A 17,420-nucleotide genomic window follows, 5' to 3' on the forward strand; every position below is an offset into this window, starting at 1 on the left:
GTATGTTTTGTTTTTAACACGTGCGAATTAATACCAGAAAAGTGACCATTTAAAAAGCAAAACTTTACTTTGTATGAAGCTTATATGAAATGATTTTATTACAAGGCTTTTGTCTGTCTGTATTTGACAATATTTTTCACCAAAGACTGTTGCTTATTTGTTTGCTTTTAGGGGCGCTCTCTGGGATGAACTCGATTGTCAATGCAGTAGCTGGTGCAGGTATGAAGAGCAGCCCTGAGACATCTCCGATCACTAAACGTAAAGCCAGGCATTACTCCACGACTCCTGGCTATCAGGAGGTGGCCGCCACCAAGCTAGGTACCATGGAACAGCCCGAGATCGTCGTGGAGGATGTGAGCTCCTTCGTGGTGAATCCAAATGTCGAACGAAGGCTGGACGAACTTCAGAAGCAGATGAACCGCTTAGAGGTGAAGGTAGTCTCCGACATGTCCTCCATCCTAGAGACCCTGAGGCGGCTCTCTCAAAACTATGCACCCACACCCCAGCTTCTGGTAGGCAGGCCCCGTCAGCAGAGACCAGTGCTACCGAGAATGCATTCGGCACCCTACTTCCCGCACCCATCCAGTAGCAAACCAGCAAGGCCAGCTACAGACATTATGGACCCCAATCAGGCCCCGGACGAAGGGCCCGTGCTACCAGCACCACATCCTCAGGTTGACGTAAAGTATTCTATGGACAGCAATGGGTCCCAACAAGACGCCTCGGTCAGAGATAAAGCCACGTCTTCTCTGTCGGACATATCCGTAGAAGATTACATTCCCAGCCCTTCTGGTGGGGCCCCTCCTGGTGGGGCCGCTTCTGGTGGGAGCCCTTCGAGTGGGGAGATAGGACAAAGGACCCCTACAAACCCCTCTGTGGAGAGAATTCACTGGGAGGGGACTTCACCAGTAGCCAGGAACACTGACGTGTGAATGCACAGTACAGTCAGTATGAATGTACCCAAAGGAATGGTTCCCAAACGGAGCCATCATGAGGCACGAAGCACAGGACCTTGAAAGCTATGGACCTTGCGTATGTCCACATGGTCCTTGATGGTGATTGGTTGACAGAGAGACACTTCGTCTGGCTCTGCAAGCTTCCTCCGTGGCAAACAATGTGAATGGATGGCAGTGTGCTGCTTCTATGGCAACGTTAGGAAAGACTTCCAGGACATTTCCATGCCTGTAAATGTTTGAAGTATGCAAAGTCTAAGCAAGCCATGAATACAAGACTGAAACGGAAAAGCAAATTTTGAAAGAGCAAATCAATCGTTTGACCCAAATTTAGATTTGAACAAGTCAAATGTTCTACCAACTGACTGATATCAAGCAGTTAGTTAGATGACAATCAGAATCACATCAGATAAGCCAAGAAACACCCTTGTTATCATTCCATGGTTTTTGACATCTCCTCTATCCCCATCTCGGGAGGAACTCCGTCATTTGACAGTTCGATGTTATCTACAGAACATAGATTTTAATATTTTACATTAGTACTAGAGCCTTTGATACTGTGAGAATTCCTTCCATCTTGTACAATTGCTCAGTAATACAGAAAGTTGTACTGAAGGTAGCTCTGTCTACTACATGCAGCTTTCAAGCCCCCTTGACCCAGTATGGTATGTACAATGTTTACATGCACCCTCAGTCTTTGTAGCGATCGTCACCCAGGATCAAACTTGGTGGAATTCTTCTGTAGCAATGTGGCATCTTTTAGTTTACCTACCCATAGGATTATCATACATGCTTTAACATCACCTCCAGAAATGTCGTGAATTCAACATACTCCAGTTCAGAAAATTACTGGGACACAGAACAACAACAACAAGATGACAGTTACCCGCAGAAAATCTTGCTGATTTAGAAGGAGAAAAACTAAAAGATGTAAATACAAATTTTGCAATTTGTGGTGAAGAGGAAATGGGGAGGTCATGTGAATATTTTTTACTTCTGTAGAATGTTGTGAGAAATATTTAATTTCAGCATGATATTTGATCGGCAGTTTGAGGTTAATCGCAATCGGTAAAACTGTCCATCGTTAAATATGTGCAGAAAGTCATAGATGACAGCCATAGATAGATGTAACATCTAGCTAAAGAAGAGAGTTGAAGGGTGTAAACATGGAGACAGAAAAGGCAAAGATAAAAAATGAAGAGTATCGTCATCGTAAAGAACGAAAGTGTATCAAAGATCAGAACTAGAAAATGTCAAGCGAGAACGCAAGTCGCAACTATATGCTCGACGTCATAAAATAACATTTCCAAATGCCAAACCAATCAGATATTCTATTTGAGAGGTCTTCAGAGTTACTCTTTAATCTTTAATGTTTTTTAATCCTGTATATTAGGGGCAAATGCGCTCCTGGAGATTCAAAACAGATTCAATCATTATTTTGATTTCATCAGTCAAAACTTCAACTTTCTTGTAACTTTCTTGACGAGCTTCATAAACATTTCCGAAAGTATTTTTCTGGAGGTTTTGAAGTTTCAAAATATTATTCTCAGACACCCAGAAATGTTTAACTTTGGACAATCAATTGTCCAACATTTGATGGTTGAAGTGCAATTCTTGCTGATATTTCAACATTAATGACCATTAATTAACTTTGCTTTATAGCATAATTGGGGATGATAATGAAAGCTTAAGATTAATTGTCTTTTCTTTTAGTTTTGCAGAGCTTTTTTTTTATCATTTAATTTGTAATTTTATCTGATTTTACTTGATTATTAAAATAGTTTTGGAATTGTTAAAGGGTAATTGACATTCCATCATTTTGTCACAGTTTTAGCTATGATTAAAGGCTGCATTTAATATAATACATTCTAGAAGATATTGTGCTGGCCAGCAATATCTTTCTTATGGATCAAGTTTACGAATGTTAACCGTAATATGCAACATATACCACTGCAATATATTCACCGTGTGCAAAAGAAGAAAAAAAAAAGTCCAAATATGCTGAACTTTGTGCAAATACACTGACGTCATAAGAAGTCAGAGATATTTATCTATTAGTAGCAATGTTAAACAGAGTATTCTTTAAATGAATTTTTTAAATTTCTATAAAATTGTATATCATTTTATCATCATTCCAAAATATTTTGATCATGAGTTCAAAACCATGTCAAGAGAACCTTTGTGCACACATGGTCAGGATCTAATGCTGTCAATTGATTCGAGGGTGTGAAGTTTATCGGAAATCAGGGAAATGAATACTAACATCTCATTAGCTCATAGATGGCAGCCTCTTATCAAGTTTCTGCAAAAGTGTTAAATCAACGTTTGCAAGAGTTCAAGACCAACAGCTATGTGGTATCAGAATGGAAAGGTGTTGAGCCGTTTGCTTATGATCGTAAGAGGGAAATTGCCAAAAAAGTAAAAAAAGGTTTTTTTCTTTCTTGGCTCAAGAGATAGTAATGAGATAGTATTACTGGCAGTTTTATGTTTAGTTTTGTATGTACAATCCAACACCTATCATAAATATTAGCTAGAACAGAAGGGAAAAGATTTATGACACACAGAAAATATAATCCAACTGTAGTTTCATTTCCTGGGTCTCTCTCCATTCTTGTTTGGGTTTGATAATTATCGAATGTGTTTCAAAAATAAAAAATGTTTTACTGTAAAAAACTAAGTTTTACCAAAGTTCTACCTATGAAACTGGATGATATGGGATTAAAAATAGCTAGCTAGCCTAGCAGTTTTGATTGATGTAACTGAACGAAAAATGATAAAAGGTTAATTTGAAAGGTTATTTTCAAGCAAGGACAGAAAAGAACATTTAGTGCGTACTAGTTAAGCCATTTTTACTATCCTAACTTTACCTTCATTTCAGATTTTTCTTTTAAAGTTTTACAAATTAAAACTTAATTTAACCATTTACCCACTTTACTCATTACCCACTTTATTCATTTACCCACTTTACGACTTTACTCCAATACCACTTTTCCCCTTCTCCCAGAAAACAGTTTGCACTCACCCACCCCCATGCTGCTTGCATACGACATGGGACTAGTGTCATGATAATTGAATATGGTGAGCTAAGGATTAACATGTTGTCAACATTTCATTCTTAGTAGTAGGAGAAAAACCAAGCTAGGTATCTTTTCTGGTTATGTAGAATCCTGAAAGGTTCTTCATGATGGTAATCCAGCACATTCCATTACTTTTATCACAAAGCAAGGTTTCGTAAAACACCAGATCAAAATTATGAGCATAATGGTAGTTTCTAATTCATTATAACTTTTACTGTATTATTGTCATTTTTTTTAAGTTTGAATATTTTCTTTGCATTTTAACTCTTGTTAATGGGGATCTATATGTATATGTGTATATGTACATATATATATATATACACATATATATATATACACATATATATATATATATATAGATATATATATATATATATATATATATATATTTATATATATATATATATACATACATACATACATAAACACACAGGGAATCATTTATGTGGTATTGCTATGCAAAATGGTCAAATTGCTATACAAGTGCAGAGATGTATACCAAATTTTTACACACAAAACAATATTGTTTTGTAAGAGACAAATTTCAGAGCCTCCAAACATGCTATATTAAATTTGAACACAAAATATTATTCCCTGTATGAAAATAATTATATACATCTTTCTTATCCTAAATCTTCTGAGTAATATTTATCTTGCCTTTCAGATTTTAGTACCCACAGTTTCAGAGACTCATATGAAATATTCTTTAAAGTTGATTATAATTATCAAATGAAGAGATTTAGAATATGATGATTCTGGGATTGTCTGTGATTTGTTTATACGTAACAAGATATATAAAGATACTGTAAAGTTGTCATAGATTATCATCATTATATTGTAATTGTTCTTTTCCAGGGCATTGTCTTTAAAAAAATTACCATTTATTTCCTGCAACTTTTTAATCATTAAAATGCAAACAGAGGTACTGACAAAGTTAAGGTACACTTTCTTGTGTTAGCAAATTATCTGGTGCAGATTGTTATCTTTTAAAGAAAAAGGTTTAGTTTGACGATGAGGTGTGACATCATAATGACAACCAAGACTGTAGTGGTCTCTAAAAGCTTCATTTGATCAACTTAAACAATCCATAAAACCTTTTTGCTCAATTTGGTTTTGGGGGCTAATTTTCAATCATTATGTCAAACCTGTTCAGTAACGTTCAAACAAAGGAATGCTCTGATACATTTCTCTATGAACAAACGTTAAATTCAGCAAGTATTTGATTCCACTTGTAATGATTTGGTCACCGAAACAATATTCACATTCGTGTTAATCACTTTCAATAAGCAACTTGGAAACTTCAGAAAAAGTACGACTTTAACCAAAATTACCAATGCAAAAAGATCAGTGCAAAAAGGAATGCTGCTTTGCCAATATGCAATCTTCACGTTTCTGAAGAGAGATAATAGCTGGTAAAAGAATTGCTTTTGATCCACACAAGTGTGAAAAGTCAAAATTTATAAAACAATAAATACATTAGTACCTTTTGCTTTTTACCACTAACCCTTCAGAGGAATTCAGTGAGAATTGACACGATGTTGTTTGCAGAGTACAGTATGGCAGAAATAATTTAAGCAAAACACAATCTACAACATGCGATGGAAGTTTGATTCTTGGATGAAAGCAAGATCCTTGTTAAAATGTTTGATATGAAAAGGTGTGAAAGCAGACAATATTCCTTCCATCTTTACCTTTGCTTCAAATGCCTCAGCCTCCTGCTCTGTTATTTCCAATATCTTCTAAATTAGTAACAATACAAAAAATTGCCAACGCATGAGCAAATCTTCGACAATTGAATGTCAGTCGTCTCTGGCATTCACATCATGTGAACTTGTCTGTTACAGAAACACTGGGACCTTTAAACATTGTTATTTTTTTAGGGGGAATAATTTCATGAAACAAACCTGAGAGTAGGTGTAGTAAATTTTCGTCATACCTGTCATCTGTAGGCAACATCCATGATAAACAGATGCACGTTTGTTTGGTTTATTATCCTTGCTTAGAAATAAACCCCTCACTTTAGTAGAGAAATTTGATAACACACTGAAAGGTTTTCCCCATCGACCCTCTGAAAATTTGCCCTGTGTTTTAATTTACGATGACACTCTTTGTCACGACCCAGTTGAGGAATCTTAACGATAAAATGGTAATTTTTTGACTATCCATGTCACTGACTCGATCGTAAAAAATACGAAGAAAAAATAAGGCAGAGGTAGATGCCAACTTTTTCTGGACAAAGATTCAAGAAGAATAATGATTAATAAATGTAATTTTTTTTTTGCCTTGTACGTGGTTTGCTATTCTGTGTGCATATTTATCTGTATATAGTGTAAATTGAATTCATTTTCTTTCATTTTAATTACGAGATTTTTTTCTTCGATGATAGATATGTAAATCATTTGACTGTTTTAAGTTATTAATGAGATATGTATATAGACAGGAATTAATTATGCTTGATAATATAGATTTGGTGACAACAAAATTAACTTGATTGATGTCTTTCCTTTATTTTATTCTGCTTCGCTGTGTTTTTCATTTCTTTTCTTAAAATGGCTGCTATTGCTATTGAATATGCAAGAACATAAACTATTTTTAATACTAGTTTCTTGTAAATAACATTTCAAATGATCTTTACAATCTTGGACAGAGCCTGTTGCTTGTCCGAACAAACATATAAACTGAACCAAATACCGGAGATTCTGACTAAGTTTCTACGAGTGCCAGAGATAAGTATTGAATTGGAATAAAAGGCCATAAAAAAAGGGAAAATATCACACTATACTTAGGCTGAGCAATATATAGAGTACTCAAACCTAACACTTGAGGATTTAAAGATCCCAATTAAAGTGCAAGATTTTGGACTCACTTTTTTCTCTTGCCTGATTTTTTGGTTGCCTGATTGAAATCTTTCGTGGGCCTGCCAGAATTGACCTGTCGGCTACCTATTGAGAATCTGTAACCTAGACCTTCCACACTTTCATACCTGATATATATATGTGTATATATATATATATATATATATATATATATATATTTCTTATATATTTATATATATTTTTGGTGAAATATAAATATTTCACCAAAAAACAGAACTAGTATTGTTCGATACAGGTGACAAACGCCTACAGTGGAATTACGACCTTCCTTACCGGTTTCGAACCTCTGGACATACAATCAGCGTCCATAGCCTAGTGGTTAGGGTGTCCGCGTACAGAGCGGAAGGCCCGTGGTTCGAATCCCGGTGGAGGCTGAAAGTTTTTTCACTGTTCTTGATTTTCCAACTCATTACGATTTTCATTCATATATATATATATATATTAATGTAAAAGACAAAACCAGTAGATCTTTGTACAGGTATTGCTTAAGGTGAGAAAAATTCCGTGGAGATGTGAAGTATGATTATGAAGGTAAACCAGCTATGTCATGCAGAGAGCATAAATTGGTTATTCTCCCGATAAATTGCATATACCTTTTTTTTTATACATAACTGGCATTTTGAAATGTTTGATATTATTCCATACTAACGTTCATTAACCATGCAGTTTGTTAGCATAACTTGTAAAGTTTCACTTCATAGTATAAACCAAGAAAGTAAATGTAAGTAAATTTGCAAAGTAAATTTGTTTTTTTTGCACATCATTAAAATGATAGCTTAATAACATATCTAAGCATTGAATATTTTAGAATAAAAAGGAAATATTGATATTACATTATGTTGATAGATGGACATTTAACAGGGATACAAAAATTGGTAGATATTATGAAACGATCACAAAGTTTTCAAAAACTTGCGACACACTTTTAAGCAATTTTTCAAGACTTTTGGAGTATCTCTTTGCATGGTATCAAGGATGTTTTGTGACAATCCTTGTGCTTAAAAATTTCTTTGCTGATACAAATTGAGAAAAGCAAGCAGTTATCATTGAATTTTGGTGATTATTGAAATCAAGTATTGCTTTTTCTAAATTTTTGCTTCAGTTTTGAGTTCCTTTAACATTCAAACAAAAACTAGGAGTATTATATTAAGTAAATTGTGCTACGTTTGCCACAAACTGATGATCAAACACAGAAAGCTGCTTAAAGAGAATGCCGGAGGTTCAGGCAATCTCCAGGATGGGGGCCCAGGGTGTCTGGGGGCTCGGGCCTCCCCTTCTGATAGGTTAATGACACTAAAAAATAGCTAACAGCATAATTTTGTTCAAAACAAGGTAATGTACATGGTGGAAAAACTTAGCATGATTCACACTCGGCCTTTCCTTAATTTTTATTGTTGCTTTCATATGCACCCCTTCTTTGATAATATCTACAGAGTGACATGTCTCCAGGGCCTCATCTTCCAAGAAATCCTGGATCCAGGACCACCTTCTATAAAACGATAGGTCGCAAGAAAAATGCAAGAACATTCTAGCAAGAAATCTTTCATTCTTGGTTACATTAGATAATGATTTACAGAAAGTGTGACTCGTTTGTCGTACCCACATTCTCATTACTGTGATGTGAAATAACAGAAACAATTACATTGTGCCATAATTTGCATTGTTTTTCCTTTAAAATGATAATCCTGGAAAGTAGATGGGGTTATAATCTGTGTACTGACATGTGTAGATACTATACATCAAATGACCATGTATCACACTTTGGAATCGTATATAAATTCTTGATTTTTTGTTCCGTGTAATGAAATACATCTTATTATCATTGCTTGTTTCATGAATATACAGTTTTCATGCATAACCTACATGACATCACCCAAGATTAACATAATTTTTAATATTATTCCAAATAAAGTTGTTTTTTTAATCCCATCTATTGTTATCTCACAAAACAAGCTGTAACAATCTGAGGTGGACCAATGTGTTCCATTCCACATTTTTTACAAACATACTTTTTTTCTTTTAACTGGATGATCAAATACATCTTTTAACTCTGAGCTATTTATCATCAATATGATAATGAAACTGCTTGGATACTTTGCACAGACATAATAAGGCATTGCAATGGAAAACCTGACACTGAGTATTGATAATGTTTATGTAAAACACAAACAGTTTGTTCAGTGAAATGAACAGTTGGCAAGAATAAATAAAAATAAAAATTTAATGAACCCTTCAAAGCACAAAGTGGTGAACGGGTATGAGAGAGAGTTAGAGAGAAGTTGCGGTTTTGCTCTCTTACAAACTTTGCAGTGGCTGGAAATACACTTTACGATATCGTCCGTGATGCTTCGCAATCTTTCTTAGATTGATAAGTTTCCTTTAGAAGTGAGCGTAGCGACAGCCTCTTCTGTTCTCTCGGAAACGTCATCACCTGGGTATTAACCAGAGCATCTTCTTTCAACTTCCTCTGTGATTGTTCATCTTCTGTGAATCATCCGTGAACTCCTTCAGTCGCTATCCTCTGAATCCGAAGAGCTCAGTGATAGGTCGTGTTCTGTCGAAATAAAGACATGTAGAGTAACTCATACATACTTGATTTATTCTTTCTGCAGGATAAGTCTTTGATGGTGCATTTCTTTCTGTGACAATTTTATTTGATGTAAACTCTGAATCAATTAGTTTGATAGTGCAGATCGGAAGACGTGTAAAGAAATTAAGTACACTTTCACTATTTGTCCAAAAGATAGTTCAATTGTAGATGACATGGAATCTGCATAGATAATTCCACTTTAGATAATACCTCACAAAATATGAACTTTACTGTGTGCGACAACACACATCACTACTGTAGTCCAGTCCTTCAAATTCTGTTCTCAATGAGACCAAAAAAGGGCCCCAACAAGGAAAAAAATAATGTACAGGTTTTCAACTACCTAAACTATAATATTCAATTTAATACTTGCACTTTAACTATTAACATGCCAAGGTTTAACCCCTTAAGGCATGAAGATAGATTGCAAACATGTTCCACTCCAAATTTGTGTAACATTTATTTATATCATGTTGCAAAAATCTGCTTTTTCAATTTTCTCAAGTCTCTGAGTCACAAAATTTAGTTATAGTCAGGTGAATTTACATTTTGAATCAGTGCTTTGTCATTTATATTACAAATTTATATAAATTTATATATTTTATATATATGTAATATTATGTATATAATATGATTTCAATTATATAGATATGTTTATAAGTATATATTTATATATATATTGCAAATGACTGAACAAATAATTGATTGATGGATGAATCAATGTTGACATATCCCAAGCTATATTTTCTCATGATGCAACTAATTGATAAAATCAACTTGTTTTTCTCTTTCGTGTGTCTTTCTGTTTTTTGTATTAATAAGACTTCATCCTTCCTACTGTGCCAAAGGTTATCTCTTAAGGACTTCTGTCTTTGCTAATTTGTTAAGTTCTGAGGGTCAGAACCTAGCAGATGGTCTCAAATGTTGGGTTACCTCCGATTTAACTGTCTAGCAGAGGCAGTATCAACAAACAGAAAACGAGAAGAGTGCTTTTCAACCTCAGAGGTATCTACTTCAATTAGCGATTAAATAGGATCAAGAGCAGACATGAAAAGGCTTCCTGTAATATAACAGTAGCAAATTCCAAACGGAGATAACTAAACAACCATTTTCATCGCATCCATAGCATCTGTCTGTATCCAGGCCTTCATCTGATAAAGGCTTCATCAGCAACGTTGAATCATAACAGTCACTGCTGTCAGGATGTTTCAAGCACTTTAATTCCTCTCTCGTTTTGAGATAAAATGTGCTTAAAAAATGCTCAAGTGGTAAGACTTACCAAGCTGATTAAGGATTTGTGCTGAACCTCTTCTGGACTTGGCAGGAGGTGGAGATGAAGGAGGAGTTTCTAACTTGGTTTTCTTTGCCCTTGAAACTGAGATTGATATGAACAGAATGGAAGTGACATTTAACTGACATTTAAGTGCAACAATATTCGTTTTTTTTTTTTTTTGGAGTTATTGATAAAAGGGTCTTTACCTCATAGGTTAGACCTATTAGTTGGGTTTTGCTTTTCCTGTCAGGAATTGAACCATTTCTTATAATTTTTTTGTTTAAGAGATGGCAATGAAATATTTGTTCTCGATTTTATATTTTAAATTTCTTTTAGTCTCTGTGACTTGGGGGTGGGTGGTCATTCACGACATTCTGCGAACTTATTTTTTATGAACGTCAACAATCCATGAACTGATCACTCTCTTATTCAAAGTGAAAACATACATTTACCTGAGTTATGGCACGTGCATGGCACACACAACACTGACTATCCCACCCCTGACCTATGCCTCCATTTTAACCATCCAGTTTGCAAACCCAACAAGAGATACTATCTTTTCACTGGGTTAATATTTAATCCCCCACCCTCCCCCCACCCCCACCAAACAAAAACAGTAAAAGACATCCCAGCAGACAACCAACCAGACCACTCTGTCCAGTGGACATATTTAGTTTTCCTCAGATCAACCTACTTCTCATTTCTATCACAAATACAAGTTTCTCCATTTCACTGATTACTTTAAACCCACTTCACCTTTCTCTATCCTCACTACACCCTATCCACCACATCATCATCATCCTCTGTACCCATATTTATGTACCTATGATTCTCTTCCTTTAAGACATGGCGATGAAGTATTTTTCTCAATTATATTTTATAGTTTCTTTTAGTCTCTGTGACTTGGCTGAGAGGAGGGGTTGGTCATACACAACGTTCTGTGGACTTTTTTTTTCTTATGGTCGTCAAAAATCCATAAACTGGTTACTTTACCTTTTTTTCAGCTTCCCACAATCTAACCACATACTCATCCTCGATACCCGATACACCTAAACCCACTTCACCTCTTTTTCAGCTACACTACCCTACACCCGAAACACATCATCACCCAGCGTTTAATTAACATCCAGCCTACCTTGTGGGATAACTTCTTCTTCTTCTTCTTCTTCACTACTGGAATCATCATTACTGCTGCTATTATTTTCCTCTTCCTCTGAACTACTACTCTCTGCCTCTGACTGTTCTTCCTGATGTTGATGTTGATGTTGCTGCTGTTGTTGTTGGTGTTGCTGCTGTTGTTGTTGGTGTTGCTGGTGTTGTTGCTGCTGTTGGTGTTGTTGGTATTGTTGGTGTTGTTGCTGCTGTTGGTGTTGTTGGTATTGTTGGTGTTGTTGCTGCTGTTGGTGTTGTTGGTGTTGTACCTCCTCCTCTTCTACCTCCTCTCTCTCCTCCTCCTCTTCCTCCTCCTCCTCCTCCTCCTCGGAGGAGGATTCCTGACTAAGACTGCGACTAACGGGGGCCGGTTCTGGCGATGAATCTTCGCTCAAGGTACGGGTAATAGCAGCATCAGGGGTGGGTGGTCTCTGAGCCCGGGGAGGCGATACACCTATCACAAGCAAATTGAAAATGTACAAACATTCTACCATTTTGCCAGTAGAAATTCATATCACTATAAATAGTGCACACACAAATATACTGACAAAATGAGGTTTTATGCTATGTAAGAATTTCACACCTCTTCAAATCTTACAAGCAAAAGAAGGTATCCCATTTCTAGAAAGCCTACATATTACCTCGGTAAGTAAACTGAGGGTATGTGATCAGGCCTGACAAGAAGGGAGATTATAAGGGGATATAGGAGCCCAGGATTCTGGTGTCTAGTAGGGGGCCCACGGAAATAAGGGGTAAAGAAAAATGTATGCCCATGTTCACAATAAAATGAAATATGCAAACTTTCGAAACGGGTGAAGGAAGGGAGGGAGAAAGGAGGCAGTGACATATATGGGGCCAGACGATGCTCTCAAAGTCATTGGATGTTATCCCAAGCGTCAAGTTTTTCGTGAGTTATCTGTTTGACTATGTACTTGAAACGAATAGAAAGATTGTAGATTGGGTGCATTGTTTTCACATTTAGATGAAGATCGGTGTAACTTAATAGAGTATTCTCCAGTTTGTATCTGTGGCTTGTTTTCAAAAACAAACAGCTAAAAGGTAAAAATCACCACCAAACTTAAACCAGATACTTACTAGGCGGTGAAAGATCTCTGACCGGTTCTCGTTCGAATTTACTAGGTGGTGAAAGATCTCTGACCGGTTCTCGTTCGAATTTACTAGGTGGTGAAAGATCTCTGACCAGTTCTCGTTCGACTTTACTCGGTTCTGGCCGAGGTTTGATCGAATGCTTGGTCTTCTTGCTGGGTTTCTTCTTCAGTTGAGCTGTGTTTGGTTTGACCGTGGATGGCTTCGCAGCCGGAGGCTTACCTTTACGCCTTCCTTCCAGTCTATGCGGAGCAAACAGAACGTAAACTAGCATGAAGCAAGACGAACAATTGACGACAGACGGTAGATTTATGCATTTATGCTATATATAAATATTCCCATTTGTTCAGAATTAATCATCAAAACAAAAACAGATTATCCTTCGACTATAGGGTTTTCAAAGATTTCAGTTCATTTACAGAGGTCAAAACAGGGTATTATTTTTAAATATGAGCCTATATCATTGAAGGGATTAGTGGATCAAGGTAGCATCAGACACTTCAAGTTGGGTTGTGAAATATTATATATGCTATAGATATCCCATATGTGGTGGGGGGAGGGGGATGGGGTGTTTGGCTGGGGATGGGTTGCTGGACTGGGGGGGTCAGTCAGCCAATACGTATTGATTGAGCCAACATTTTCTAATTAAACTTGAGGAACAAAAGAAGAATGTGATCATGCATAGTACATATTAAAATTTGGTAACATTACAGCACTGTTTCAATAGTTAGATTCATATGGGGATGGGGGAGGTGGTGTTAGAGGAAGCATCCCTATAGCAAGGCTGTGTAGGACACAATGTTTTGTGCTTCGCATTCCACACGATAGGGACTGCTTGTCCGCAGAAATAATCTCTAACGTTTGAAATGATTCAGCCGTGCTGCAGCCGGATTTTGCAGCTTTTCTATCTGACACAGAGCCTAACTTATTATTTCAATTCTCGATTGCGATTGGGTACTTGTGGAACCGCAGGGACAATTAATAGCAAACTGCAGGTCATGAATAGGGGGATGTAAACAATTAATACATCCTCGTAATTCATTAAATGCACTGTGGGTGTCTCCTCCCAACCCCTTATATATGCCCTACCAACAACCCATGACCTTAATAAACAGATCTTTTGCAAAGCAACAAAGGGAATGCGATTAAACCGATGGATATTTCAGTTGAGTCCCTAAGTGTCAGAAAAAAGCAGAGACTGATTTAGAAAACAAATTTTACCTTTGAATCTTGACGTTGATATTGCTGGTTAACCTTTCCAATGTGAATTCACCGCTACGATGATCGTATATCAGAACGCAGTCCTTCTGACACGGCTTCATTGGACCTTTGAAGTTGGTAGAGGAAGGTCCTCCTTTACTCTATTAGGTGCGAAGGAAGATTTTAAAAAATAAAATAAAATAAATCAAGATCAAATTACAACATCTATGAAGTTTCAAAGTTTTACAGAGTATTTAGTATTTAGGTATTTTAAAAGATTTATGCAAAAGAATTTTTCTCATTTATGAATATTTGTTTTTAAATCTATACAGTACCAAGTCAGTTGTTTTTCCATGCACTATGGAAGTATTCGGTACTGATGATTTTTAATTTTTTTTATGATTCTCTGTTAAATATATTTTGTTTCTTTTCTATACACATTTTACAGGCAAAGCTGGCGTTACACGTCTGTTGTATACACAGAATTAGCTTTTAGAAAACTCCAAGATTTGACAAACTATAAACGAAACTTGCAAAAGAAAGTTTATCTGCACAATACCTGCTAGACTTGATAGCTTTTTGAGTTCTACAAAGCATTTACTCGAAATAAAACTGTTTAAGTCAAGCTATAAACTACATTGTTATCAGAGTTTAGTACCACACAGGGTGGTAAAATGTAAGAAAATCAACAAAAGGCTGCTATCATATTTTATTAAACCTTTGGATTTCAAGGATTATTATTAAAGATTATCTGAAGTTTGTTTTAGTAATAACTCTTAGAACTTTCTATAAATTGCTTGTCTAACTGAAGGACAAACAAGGGGGAGCAGGAGCATCTTACCCTGACACAAACTCCCCTACCCCCTCCTGCCCTCCCTCCCCCCCCGCCTCCTGGTTATACGAATAGATGGGTAAAGCTATCACAAACCTCATCATTTGGGAATGAAATGTTGACCTCACTTCCATCTTTCATGTCTAATGATGCAGCTTTGGAATGGTCAATAGAGGCTGGCTTAAAATCATCTGAGAAGAAAAGAGACCAAACTGAAATTTAAAAAAATTAGTTTATCATGCACTTATGAATGTCATTAAAACACTTAAGCAAACTTAGAGGCAAATATCAGACAGTATGCACGTAGTGTTACTGAATAATGTCAGAAAATATAAAATGGACAAATCACGTTGCCAAGTGAGGAAGAATCTATGCTGACAGTTTCATAATCTTCGATGGTTGGAAACAACCTTTACAGAAGGAAGTTATACTAATACTGACAAATGAACTAAGAATATCAGAGGGTAAAAACCTAAAGAAATAAAAAATAAGGTAACTTGTTTTGTGATATTTAGTTATTACATGACTAGGAGAATAACAAGATTAAGCCAAGTTCCCCTTAAAATCCCTCATTTTCTTTCCTAATCAAAACATCTATTTACAGTAAGTCTAAACACCTGAGATTTCAAATTTTTGAGAACCTTGTAACTTCAGTCTAGGAACAGGACGACTGGCACAAAACAGAAATTATTTCCTTCAAATTTGGGGATCAGTGTACATTTAAACCATAAACAATCACAAAATCGTTGTGGCACTTTCAACGAGCTAGAGTTTTCAGTAACTCTTAGGCAACCTGCATGAAAAATCTTCAGAATCTGAAAAGTATTGTCACGACATACATCTGATGGTATGGAATGCACCCTCTTTATTTTTGTAGAAACTTCTTCCCAATTTGAGTTCATTCCTTTCGGAACCAAACATCTCTGTTACTTTATTCGCAGCTTGCACTTTGTCCATTTTGGAATGTCTTGATAAATAGAGCCTGAAAAACGAAAATAGATAATAACAGTAATTAAGGGTTATAGAATGTGGTGAGCAACATCAATCCAAGTCAGATTCTAACTTCATCAATCCAGCATGCTTGGAAAACTGCAGACTACCTCATGAAATTGAAATCTACTTTTTGGTCGGCAAAATATTCACTAGCAAAATGAATTCTTACTGGCTGTACATAAGAATATATTTATACAAGTTTTAATTAGGCTTGTTGAATAACTTGTCTCTAACTTTCAGTTATAACTTCTGCTTGGAGCTACTCAAATACAGCTGTTTCAAGAACAAGCCACAACTTGTGCAACGAGTAAGAATCTGAAATTCTTTCCCAAATATTTATGTATGGAAGAATTACACCAAACATCGGTCAAAACTCAAGGATCATTCATCAGTAAACAATAACAAATTATCTGAGATTTATCAAATTCATATATCACCATTTGTGCTTAATGAACTGATCATGCATGCTTTCTTATTCTATTTTATCAAATAACGGCAAGAGCACAGAGCACAAGTGCTTGACTTCATTCTTTTAGAAGTCATCCAAGCCTGCTTTTAATAGCATGATGGCCTTTTAAACCCCCAACAATGAATAGATAGTTGACCTGTGATTGTGAATAGACTAAACATTAAATGTATTTAATGTACTAAATGTATAAACACTAAACACTACATGTATAGTAGGAGTGTTAGCTCAGTGGTTAACGCCGGTGCCTTTCAATCATAAGGTCCCGAGTTCGAGTCACTCCAAGATCAATGTATGTCGTCCAGTTACAGAGTTGTTGACAATTCATAATCATAGGCGTTAAATATGAATCTAAGAGACTGACTTCGGTCAGCTTGTGGCTTTGATAAGCCACTGATTATTCGCGAGTTCCTGCTTGCAGTAGGATCTAAAAATACAATACATACATACGTATTTAACATAGGCCTAAGTTATTATACAAACTAACATAATGCAACATAGGCCTTATGTTAGTTAGTTTGAATACCAATTGGCAAACGGCAATCATGTCAGATGTAAGTCAAAAGACCAAACAGTAATACGAACGAAATTGGGTACCTCGCAATTTACATATGAATTTACGATTCTGTTGTCTGATACATGAAAATTACGACAGTAAGTACGTCCATTCCGAATGCAATAAAGTTCAACAGGAATCAAACGAATGTGTAACCGGATGTTATATCGTGTGTGAACGTACAACTGTGAATGTGACATTTACTAGCGCTGTGTTCAAAATATTGCGTAATAAATTTACGGAAGCTGTTATAAGCCATGTATAAACCAGCTGCCAATATATTATTAGTGTATAGCAACGGACTTTGGACGTACAATGTTTTCACACCAGCGCTACGGTTTGTTC

The 17,420-nt window shown here is 36.0% G+C and overlaps 2 protein-coding genes across 9 annotated transcripts in view; one reads left to right on the forward strand and one right to left on the reverse strand.

Annotated features, from left to right (window-relative positions):
- Positions 1-7,626, forward strand: part of LOC139958744 (voltage-gated inwardly rectifying potassium channel KCNH6-like) — a 149,954-nt gene extending 142,328 nt beyond the window's left edge. For all 6 annotated transcript variants that reach the window (XM_071956048.1, XM_071956053.1, XM_071956049.1 and 3 more), the window contains one exon: positions 172-7,626. In XM_071956048.1, the coding sequence (XP_071812149.1) occupies positions 172-932 (761 nt within the window). In that variant the 3' untranslated portion in view covers positions 933-7,626. The remainder of the gene's footprint in view (positions 1-171) is intronic.
- On the reverse strand, positions 1,977-17,274 carry LOC139958748 (uncharacterized). 3 transcript variants are annotated; one of them, XM_071956065.1, is made up of 8 exons: positions 17,117-17,274; positions 15,900-16,042; positions 15,157-15,251; positions 14,250-14,389; positions 13,017-13,270; positions 11,905-12,375; positions 10,776-10,871; positions 1,977-9,460 (listed from the first exon to the last, which is right to left on the reverse strand). In XM_071956065.1, exons 2-8 carry the CDS (start codon positions 16,015-16,017, stop codon positions 9,414-9,416), a joined length of 1,221 nt encoding a protein of 406 aa, XP_071812166.1. In that variant the 5' UTR covers positions 16,018-16,042; positions 17,117-17,274; the 3' UTR covers positions 1,977-9,413. The 3 variants fall into 3 exon arrangements, with proteins under 3 accessions (XP_071812166.1, XP_071812165.1, XP_071812167.1); XM_071956064.1 differs by having other exon boundaries at positions 17,129-17,269; XM_071956066.1 differs by having other exon boundaries at positions 17,046-17,259.
- Between the last annotated feature and the right edge of the window lie 146 nt (positions 17,275-17,420).

This window comes from Apostichopus japonicus, chromosome 18 (genome assembly GCF_037975245.1).
Source record: "Apostichopus japonicus isolate 1M-3 chromosome 18, ASM3797524v1, whole genome shotgun sequence".
NCBI lineage: Eukaryota > Metazoa > Echinodermata > Holothuroidea > Aspidochirotida > Stichopodidae > Apostichopus > Apostichopus japonicus.